The 10,464-nt window shown below is 49.8% G+C and overlaps 1 protein-coding gene across 2 annotated transcripts in view; it reads right to left on the bottom strand.

Annotated features, from left to right (window-relative positions):
* SLC6A13 (solute carrier family 6 (neurotransmitter transporter), member 13) overlaps positions 1–10,464 on the bottom strand; it is a 29,403-nt gene continuing 18,939 nt past the window's right edge. For both annotated transcript variants that reach the window (XM_009070221.1, XM_009070222.1), the window contains 8 exons: positions 8,056–8,159; positions 5,080–5,204; positions 4,414–4,526; positions 4,131–4,268; positions 2,934–3,036; positions 2,217–2,317; positions 1,607–1,777; positions 1–500 (listed from right to left, as the gene is read on the bottom strand). In XM_009070221.1, coding sequence (XP_009068469.1) covers positions 381–500; positions 1,607–1,777; positions 2,217–2,317; positions 2,934–3,036; positions 4,131–4,268; positions 4,414–4,526; positions 5,080–5,204; positions 8,056–8,159 — 975 coding nt within the window. In that variant the 3' untranslated portion in view covers positions 1–380. The remainder of the gene's footprint in view (positions 501–1,606; positions 1,778–2,216; positions 2,318–2,933; positions 3,037–4,130; positions 4,269–4,413; positions 4,527–5,079; positions 5,205–8,055; positions 8,160–10,464) is intronic.

Genomic DNA, 10,464 nt, shown 5'->3' with positions numbered 1-10,464 from the left:
AAGACGTGGATTTAATGGAATGAATGGAGAAGCTCCCAAAGTCCACACTGGAGCCACACCTCTGAGACTCTCTGATACTATCCACTCCAGGGTCAGTCCTTCCTTTCTGCCCCCCAGAAGCCTGAGGATGCTCAGGAGCACTGGTGCTTGATCTGCCCCTTCGGAGCCCTCTCCAGGGAGAGAATTAAGGTGCATTGCTAACTCCACACAGACCATCTCCACAGCAGCCTCTTCCTCAGCCCTTCAAGTCTTCTAGAGAAGGTAACTCAGCCCAGAAATCCGTCTCTTCTTGGCGAGTACAGAATTCTTGAGTTATCCAACAGGTGATAGAGGCTGTATAGAAACCATCCTGGGGGGAGGGAGGGAGAGCCACACTGGTCCTAGCAATGAGATTCGAGCTCTGTCAGCACCAGGAGGCCAGCTCTGGTGGAGGGAAGGGGCTGCCCCGTGCCCGGCCTGGAAGGCAAGTCCTCAAGTGGGCAAGTGAGTTGGCGGAACCTCTGGAAGGCAAAGACAGACATTGAACACAGGTGCAAGGACAAAAGGTGATCTGGGCCCTCCCCTTCCAGTCATGGGTTTCATTCAGCCAGGCAGGCAGGCAGGCTGAAGTCTGGTCCCTGTAAGCTAGACATGTCCAAGTAAGGACAGTCAGCACTTCAGAAACTGGGGGGATAAATTCATATTCCAACTACTTTCCCCAAGACAAGCACTGAGCATGTGAGAGATCCAAGACATGGTAGGAGAGCTCTGTCCTCCCTTTGCTGAGGCCAGGGCAGTCCAAAGAAAAGTTGGTAACCACATACCTCCAGGTCATCCCCTACACAGACTGCCTGTGTACAGGGAGAGCCTGTACACACAGGTTTGGGTTTAACTGGGACAGCAAGTGCATAAGAGGCTACTCTCATACCACAACATGCTCTGTGGCCCTTGCCATGCCCCTGCAGCTGTGCCTACTCCTCCCTGTCTGTGCTGGACATGGGGGACAGGGACCCATTGCTGTCACAACACATTCTTGAACGCTTGCAAGAGGCAAAGAATGGGAGGGATCCTGGGGGTTCAGGATTATTTGTGAAACCTCTCCCTGAAACCATGAGCCATGACAGGAATGGGATGCTCATCTGAAGCAAGGTCTGGTTTTCCAGCTCCCTGCCCTCCCAGTGCAATCCAGGACAGCTAGAAATGGATCACAGCAGCTCAGGAAGCAGGGCAGACCCAAGGCAGTGAGACTGTGATGGGAACTCCAAACTTCCAGTGATCCCCTCCACTCCATCCATATGGCCTCAAGTGGACCCCAACGCTCAGGGGATCTGGAGCTTTCTCAGAGCAAGTCCTCAAGCCTCTGTTAAGGGCAGTATGGAGATCATCTTTATCCTCTCCATCTAATGGCCTTTTTCCTAACAGTACTTGCAAAGGGACAGAAGCAATAAAAAAGAGGCAACAGCCAGCTTGGATCAGCCCTCCAGGAAGGCAGAACTTAAAAACCCAAGCCTGTTAGAGCAATGAATTAATTCCAGCAATTTATTCTGTGCCCTGCTACTTAACCTGCAAGGCTGGACTTCAACACAGAAGCACAGCCCATGCTCTGATCTCAGACCACCAGCCTCACCTCTCTGAGGGAGCCTTTGATGGTGGAGAGTTTGTAGACAATCCAGAGAGGGATGCACACCATGGAGGAGAGGGCCAGCAGCCAGCCCAGTGTGTCACCCCACCACGGGTACACATACTTCTTGTTGTAAGTCAGGGGGGTGTATTTGATCAAAGAAAACAGGAAGGTTGCCTGGCAAGTTGAAAGAGACCAAGACAAAAAGAGAAAGAAAATCAGCACCATGAGCAGAGAGGGATCTTCCTGGTGAGTATACACCTGTACAGAGTCTCATGGTAACAAAGAGTGCCCCAAGACAGCAACAGAGAAGACACCAGTCAAGCAAGCTTTGCTGGGCCAACCCCCATGGGCAATACTGGTCATGGCATCAAGGCCCTCTTCTCACCAGCAAACACCTCTGTCACAGCTGAGCTGGGCCCCCATCCCCATTGTTTAGCCCCACACCTGGCCCCCAAAGCTACAAACACATAGAACAATGGGTTCCCATAGTACAGAGCACAGAACCCCCTAGATATATGCACATCCCTCTGTATACACATAGGTGTCTGTACATCAGGGGCACCCAGCTCTGCCCTTCTTCCTCCCCACGGCTCCTTATCTTGCATGCCCTCACCATGCAGACAGCCGGGGTGACGAAAAGCCAGCAGTACTTGATGATGGGCCACGGTCGGTAGCCGATCATATCTTCGACGTTATCGTAGAAACGTTCAGCACCTATGGAAGAGGGGAAGGATTCCTCACTGCTACCAGGGAAGGAGGGCAGCAGGGTCTGCATGCCCAGGGTCCTGCTTCACCACTGTTTGGGTGCTCCCCAGAAGACAAGGCAGTAACCTCAGCATAGCCAGCAATCCTGTGAGGGAACTCATCAGGAGTGTGGCCAGCTTCAGTCTTTGTCCTGGACTAACTTCCACTCTCCCCAGAACAGCCCAGTGGGTCAGCAAAGCTGCTCCCTCAATACCTCCAGGGCTAGGACCTGAACCCAGGTTTTACCCATCCCTTGTGAGTGTCAAGGCTGAGAGAGGGCTTTCAAAATGCTTGAGGGTCTCAGACCCCTCTATACATAGGCTGGGAAAAGATTTTCCAGACGGCTCCAAGTCCTCAAAAGCAGGAGCACATATGAACATCCTGGGGATGTCTGTCAAGCAGGTCCCCCAGGGCATTCCCGTGAAGAAGTCCCTGCTGGTTGAGTACAGTGGCATCAAAGCAAGGCTTTAAATGTCTGCCTTGCACTGAGAAACAATTACCAAGTTGAGCTACAGACCAGTGTTTTGAGGATGAACCAGGCGAGAGCCTGAGAGACCAGAGCTGGGCCCCCCCGGTTCATACTCACCATAGACCCAGGCGATGCAGAGAGTCTCGAAGATGGCCACAAACAGCAGACACATGCCACTGGCAGCATAGTAATCAAAGAGCTGGAAGACATACATCCCACCCTAGGAAGGGACAAGTGGGCAGCAAGGCAAGATGGGGAGGGAGAGAGGGGAGAGGAATCAGGCAAAGAGCTAGAGCCAGAGCAGGAAACAAACTTGATATTTTCCCCACAGCTGGAGGCACCTTCCTTTCTGCCAGGGACAGAGTTATAGCATCTGTCCCTTGTGCTCAAGGCCTGATAGAGACATGCAGCTGCCCTGCTCTCAGGAGTCTCTGCAACCCTTCATTTCAGGGCAGGGGAAGGCAATTGACCACCAGAGGCTGTGGATATATTTTAGACAACAAAACCAAAGCAACTCTTGTGGCTGGAAGTGAGGATGGAAACCCCCTTAAGATACACAATCCATCTGATTTACTTTAGCCTCCTAATTTGCAGAAGGAAGTAATGGTGTGTGCAGCCTGGCTCTTTCACTGTCCAGGTCTGCAAGGCTGCCTGCAAAACAAGCCTGTGGGAAAGTCCAGGCATGATGCTGCAGGTGCAACATTGGAGACAGCTGCTTCAAAACTATGCCCAAATGTAAACAGAAAGTGCAAAGAGCATCACAGCAGCATCAATACAAATACACACACACACACACACACACACACACACGTGTCCGTATACAAGGCACAGACAAAGGTTTTAAACCAAAACAGCTTAACTCCCAGACAAGTAATCACAAGGGCAATACAAAGGAAATCAGTATAACAAATAAGGGGTGCACTCAGGCCCACTGAGTTTCCTTACACCAAGTGTTCTTGTAGCTCCATTCAGGAGAAAAGAGGAGGACAAAGGCACTCCCTCTTAACCATGCAACAGGCTACAGCTGTAAAAGTTTGGCTAGTGCAAAGATAGGTCTATAACTAGATGTGGGCTGTCCAGAGCCCCAGCTATCAGTCTTGGCCACAGATGTGCCAGGACTGTGACTGGCACTAGGGGTGAGGGTTGGCAGGGAAAATGCAAATTGCATGGGGAGAGCAGGGCAGCCTTCTGCAGGCACTGTGCAGCAGCATGGGACTCACCAGCAAGCTCTCAGCCCCAGCATGGCCCCCATCACCCACCTGGCCCCCCCTCTGCCTCATGAAGCACCATGTGGGTGGTCTGAGGCCAAAATACCTCTGTGAGCATCACCAATCCAACCAGATAAGAGAGGATGGAGACCAGCAGGATGAGGATCTCCCGGCGGTTCTTCTTGCGGAAGATGGTGGGGTACATGTCCACAAGAGCTGTAACAAGGCTCTCCACGCAGACAAACTGCAAAGAGCAGAGATCCCACCTCCATCAGCTCATCTTGACTAGCTCCCCAGCCACACTGCCCCACCTCAGCCAAGCTGAAGCCTGTCCTGAAGAGACATCAGCTTTTGTCTGGTCAGGAATCACTCTGCACCTGCACCTTTACCTGGCTGTCCAGTCCCAGCAAAACAACCATCAGGAAGAAGAAGCATGCCCAGAGCGGGGAGAAGGGCAGCATGACCACAGCCCGAGGGTAGGCGATGAATGCCAGGCCAGGCCCTGCAGGGAGAAGGGCTTTCAGAGCGGGCAGTGCCATGGCAGTGGGAGTGGCACAGCATAGCTGGTGCAGACCTGCCCGAGGCAGCCACCCAGGAAGACACAGCCTGCAGCCATGTAGCCTCTCACACCAGTTACACCTGCACTAGGTATGAGACTAAGACTTCTGGAGGGGCAGAGGGAAAGCAGGAAGGGAACACAGCAACCTCTGGCTGCATCACTGGTGCAAGGGCTGGGAGCCAGGGGATGCCTCCGAGCCCAGGGAGCACAGCACCACACTCACCCCAAGAGACAGTAGCTGCCGTACCCCAACCCTTGCCCTTAAAGTCAGCTTGTATGAACCTCAAACCACAGCTGTTGCATCTTGATACTGCATGAGTGTGCTTTCATTTCTTCCTGCTTTTTGGAGGCAGAGAGCAAAGCTGCCTGCCAGCATAGGAACCTGCAGCTGCAACACTGCTTGCCCCAAGGAGGGTACCCTGCAAACATGTCCCCATCACTGGGGGCTCAAATGACAGCACCCCCACAGCCCCATCTCACCACGATTCCCACTCACCTGACTCCGCCACCTCAGCGATGGGCACGCCCTGCTCCTGCGCCATGAAGCCCAGGATGGAGAAGATGGCAAAGCCAGCCACGAAGCTGGTGCCACTGTTGAGGAAGCAGAGGGCCACGCAGTCCCTGGGAGAAGGGAGCAGAGCATCAGCCAGGTGGAGGTCTAGGTATAATCCATAACCCATGGAAGCCCCCCAGGGCAGCACCCACTCTTCTGCCCCAGCCAATGTGCCCACAGCAGGACATCTCTCCCAGCACACCCACAGCTCTGTTCAGCACCAGGAGCTGCAGAAAGATGCCCCAGGGTGGACAACACAGCACGATTCCCCCAAGGGAAAGCCTTACCCAAGGACAGCATAAAGATGCATTCCTCACCTAAACTACTCATTCAGGGGATAGTCTTGCTACACATCTAAATGCCAGGGTTTTTTTCCTTTTCCCCCCTCTCTCTCCCCTGCTGCCTCCTGTAGCAGAGTGTACCAGAGTTTATTTTGTCTGAGAAGGGGACATATTTTTTGTCCTTAATAGATTTCTCAGACCAGTTACCATCTTCCGGGTTCTCAGCACTGCTAGGTATCTCCTGGTCTTTGCATTATGAGAAAATGATAAACAGAGCCATCCAATTTATTTTCTCTGTTCTATTCCCTTTTGTCTCTGTTTCATCTCATTGTCATCTGTCTACTCTTTAAACTAAACATCTCTTATCTATCCAATTCCTTTTCACGCTCCAGTCTCCCTGGTCATCTTGTGACTGCAAGCCTGGGGACAACAATAACATTTGCAGCATCATTCTGAGATATTCTGAACTGAACTGAGTGCACCCCTTCTGGCGTTCCATGGCCCGCTCTGACTTTATTAAATGCTACTCTGCAAATCCAGTGTGATTTCCTGTATCAGTCTTTAGGTATCCAGCATTTGAGGGGCTTCATGCTCATCCTTGCATGTTAACTAGATCTATTCTTGGTCTGCAACCTTTTCTAGAGAGAAAGTACAATTATGCAGGGCCCCTGCATCATACAAATTCAGATTATTCCTTCCAAAGCACAGCTCTGTATGGTCAAGGACTGGACAATACTTACCAGCATTGCTCTGCCTTTTCATTTGGTTTCTAAGGCAGGAGAGACTGAAAGAGGTTCCACAGAGTGAGTCCCAATGAATGTCCCAGCTGGTAAGGAGGGTCACACTCCACTAAGCCCAGCTAACTCAGTGGGAAGCCCATGCCAGAGCCTCACTTTGCCAGAGCAACTTCCTCCAGTTGCTATATACTGCCTGATCTGCACTTAAATTATATTCTCAGTTATTTTACACAAATTCCCATTTGCTTCAAATAGTTCCTCTTAATTCCTGGTGCTTCTCCCTCCTTACCCTGGGTGTATGCATGACAGGTCAAACTCTCCTTGGAAAGGCATAGGTTTGGGAAGGCAATGGGAAGGTGCTCTCCCATTATCCAACAGGTGGAAAGGGATGCCATGGTGGAGAGTAATATGAGGGGATGGCCAAAGCAAAGATGTCTCTGTAGATTTGCACCCAAAAGGGAGCCAGGGAGCCCTGAAGAATTCCCCTGCTGTCCCAGGAAACCAGAAATCGTCAGTACCATTTGGTGCCCTCTTGGACCACTGGCATCTGAACAATGGTTCCTCCTGCCCACATCCTTTTCTCTTCCAGGTCACCAAAGGTTACAATTGGCCTGGAATAACAGAGTAGGGCCCCATTGCTGATGTTTCTGCCCTGTCAAAGCCTGGTTCTGTCTTATCCAAACCAAGCCTCCAGAGCACAGGACTGATTCCCTAAAACTGTGTCCATGCCTGTGAACAGGCTAGTCAGAGGTTTGACACAAAACTAAGAATAATTTTCCTAGAAAATCCAAATAGCGTGATGGGTCTGTGTGCAAATAGGCATCTCTCTCCTTCCCACAGCATCTCTGGCTGCAGTCACTGAAGCTCTTTACAGCTTTGCTGCTGAGCAATCCCTGTCATCATCTCCATGCTACACACTAGACTGGAGAGGCAAAGGCTAATGTCCAAGCAGGCCAGAGGGAGATCCATTCTCTCTTCTTTTCCTACAGCTTTTCTCTCAAAACTGAATCTGGTAAAGGGACATGAAAAGAAAGAGGAGTCCTAGCCCAGCTACTGTTTAAGAGGAGCCCCTTCAGAAGGACTGAACTTCTCCTAAGGTGAAGAGAGAGATGATAAGCAAGGACCATGTAGCCAGTGATCTGCCTGTGCCTTCCACCGCAACAACCACAATGTTGAATTGAAAAGATGAAGGAGGAACCCAGTGCCAGGAGCAACACAATCAGCAGAGAAAGGATGGGAAGAGAGGTGGGCAGGTCTACCTAGAGATGGTCTCTTCCTCTCACACTAGCCTTTTACCCCTGGGGATGCAGCTCCAGATGCTCAATACACCTACAACAAAATGAGTTCATTTTCACCTGACCTCTTCAACTTGGCAGCCTGGTCCATTTCTGTTCATGCAGTCCAGCATGCAAGAAACAGAACTTGTACCTGCAGGGTTATATGTAGATCATAGATAACACATAGGAACCCAGAGCACTGACAACTGCAAGTCTGTAGGTCCAAACCAACCGTGGAAGGATAAATCACAAGGTGAAAGGATACCTGTCTAGAGACATAAAGATCTCACAGCTTTGCTTCCCCTATGGCTTCCTGATGCACCCATGTAATAGGGGACATTTTCATGTGGGCAGGGCTCACAAAGCTAGTTAAAAGAATCTAACCTGGCTGGATTTGGAAAAGGGGATTTGTCATCCATGGTACAGACAGAAAATTCCCTTGGGTAGAAAGTGCAAAGAGCTGGGTCTGGGGAGAAAACATCTGGACAGACTTTTTCTACACCTTGAGTAGAACCGGAAATCACGACCCTTCAAAGGCCAGTAGCCTCCAGCAGGTCAGCAGCCTGTGTGCACTGGTGTTGAGGGAGGGGAAGGCTCAAGGCAGCAGAGCCGTGCTCCAGTTACCTGTAGCAGTTGTTATGGTATTTGTTATAGCTGCCCAGAGCCGTCAGGCATCCCAGACAAATTGCATAGGAAAAGAAGATTTGAGTGCCTGCATCCATCCAAACCTGCAAGGGAGATGCAAACATAGGTGAGCAGACAAGGCCAGTGCAGACACTGCACAGACGCAGAGAGGCAGAGCCCAGAGGCTGCCACAAGCAGCAGAAAGACCAGTGATCTGGATGTCTGCAGTACTCAGCACTTAAACAAGCCTTTTCTAGGGCATGTTGTGAAGTTCCAGGAATTACAGTGCTCAGTGAGGTGCTCAGAGGGGCTAAGAGTGCCAGAGGGAAGGGATGTATCAGGAGCCTTATCAACCCACAGCACATGTCGATCTTCATCACTGTCTTTCCTTCTCTGACAAATCTGCAGAACTCTGTGGCTCTCCAGAGCCTTCCAGCAGTGAGAGACTGGATGAACACTTTCCATGAGGGCTGAAGGATGCCTCTGCTACCAGAGGAAGGGAACTTGATTTGGGCAAGCCTGGTCTCCCTCTGGGTAGCATGGGTACACACAGCTTCTGGTCGTGACCTTTCTCTCCAAGACCTAATGTAAGGACTCCAAAACTTAATAGAGAATTAACTGGGGAGGAGCATTAGAAATAAACAGAATTCTTTGCAAAAGACAGCTCCTAAAAGAAAATACAAGAATGCTGTTATTCCCACAAAGTGCCTTTAAACTCTGCTTCGCTCTCATGTTCAATAACACATCCCTGTGCCCCAAAGCTGACATTTGTCAATGCCAAATTTGATCTGAAAGCCTACCTATGTGCAATCACCAGTGCAACCACTGTCACTGACTTCTGCAGAGAACAGCAAAAGCAGGAAACAACAGTGAGGAATGAAGCAATGACAAAGATTATTAAATAAACCTCTATTTTCTATGATCATTTTTTCTAAGGGTTTTATGAAACAGAGGTAAGACAATCATTCAACCAATGCTGAAGGGTAGACAAATTCTTGAGACAAAAGAGGAGCTAGTCAGGACAGAAAAGCAGAAGTATTACTGGGACACCTTTAATGGGAAAAGTCTCCAATTGGCTATACTCTCCTTTCCCAGAGGAGCAGTGCTAGTGAGCCCTTGGACACATGCCAGCCTTGCCCTAGAACCCCTCTGAGAACAGGAGTCAACAGCACCACAGTGGTTCTGATGACTTCAAATCACACCTGTACCTGTCAACCAAGACCTCATGTCCTGAGGCAACGGTCAGCTGGGCAGCATCTGCCCAACCACCCCTGTAACTCAGGCCACGGCGAGATTCTGCCTTTCCTCTTCCATACTGGCCAAAGTGCAACCACATGATAAGAGGTTTTGTGTCATATTTACCTCTTCTCCTTCCTAGGCTGATGGACCTTATGAAGGCATGTTATCATCCCATTAGTGGTTATTTTTTCTGGAGGAAATTCTAGATTTAGATCAAGGCACAGATGCACAGGATGAATCCTCTCCCTGCTCACTGTTGCAAACCCCAGAAGGGCAGTCTGTAGGGAGAGAAAGCGAAGCGCTGCTAAGGCTAGATTTGGTGAAACTGCTCTCCCTGAGTGTCCTGCAGGCAACTTGGCAAACGTTCCACCCCATCACCTTCACTTCAGGCCATGGGAAGCCTGGACTCTGGGGCTCGGCTCAAACAGGGAGTCAGATCAAATCTCTGATTTGTGGAATGGGAAGGGACAGGAGATGGAGTGGGACTGGAACAGCTAATCCAAGGCACTGGGATGCTGAAAAGTAATTTACCTTGGTATATTTAGCTCTTCTTGGAGGAGCTGAGTGGGAAAGTGGATTTTGAGAGCAGGGTATTAGTTAATATTTTCATTTCAAAAATATTAGGAAAAGATCAAAGCCCTTTTTATATCTGATTCCTAAAGCATCACTGTGCTTGTGGGCAGTGAGGGCACAGCTTTTACTCTGCAGTTACTTTGTAGGCACAGCAAGGCAATGAGGTGAGCTGGACCAGCTGACTGCTTTGCATCAATAATTTAGACATCTTTGCACAGGTTGGGGTGAAATGTTTTGTTAGATTTGTTTTTCATTTTGCTGTTTAATGCTAGAGCTCTAGTCTTTTCATCAAATTCAAACTCAAAACACACCCTCTCATGGGGTTTGGAGGTCTTGTAGTTTGATTTGTCAAGATATCAAGACTTTTGCCATTAAACTGCCCACGCCATGCTTGTCATAACATTAGACCCAGTTGACAAATTTCAAGCAGATTTAACAGTTGTTACAAACCTCAAGGATATCAACTACCTATGATTTTCACAACAGTTAGGAAACAGGAAAAAGACAGGGACTCAGGGTCCCCACTGAGCAGAAAGCTACAGGGAGGAATTGTCAACCAGTGTTAAGTATCAGATAAATCACACAAGCAAGAGACAT

Source organism: Acanthisitta chloris, unplaced genomic scaffold (assembly GCF_000695815.1).
Source record: "Acanthisitta chloris isolate BGI_N310 unplaced genomic scaffold, ASM69581v1 scaffold25412, whole genome shotgun sequence".
Classification (NCBI taxonomy): domain Eukaryota; kingdom Metazoa; phylum Chordata; class Aves; order Passeriformes; family Acanthisittidae; genus Acanthisitta; species Acanthisitta chloris.
The sequence above is the reverse complement of the archived record's forward strand: the minus strand, read 5'-3'. Positions and strand labels throughout refer to the sequence as shown.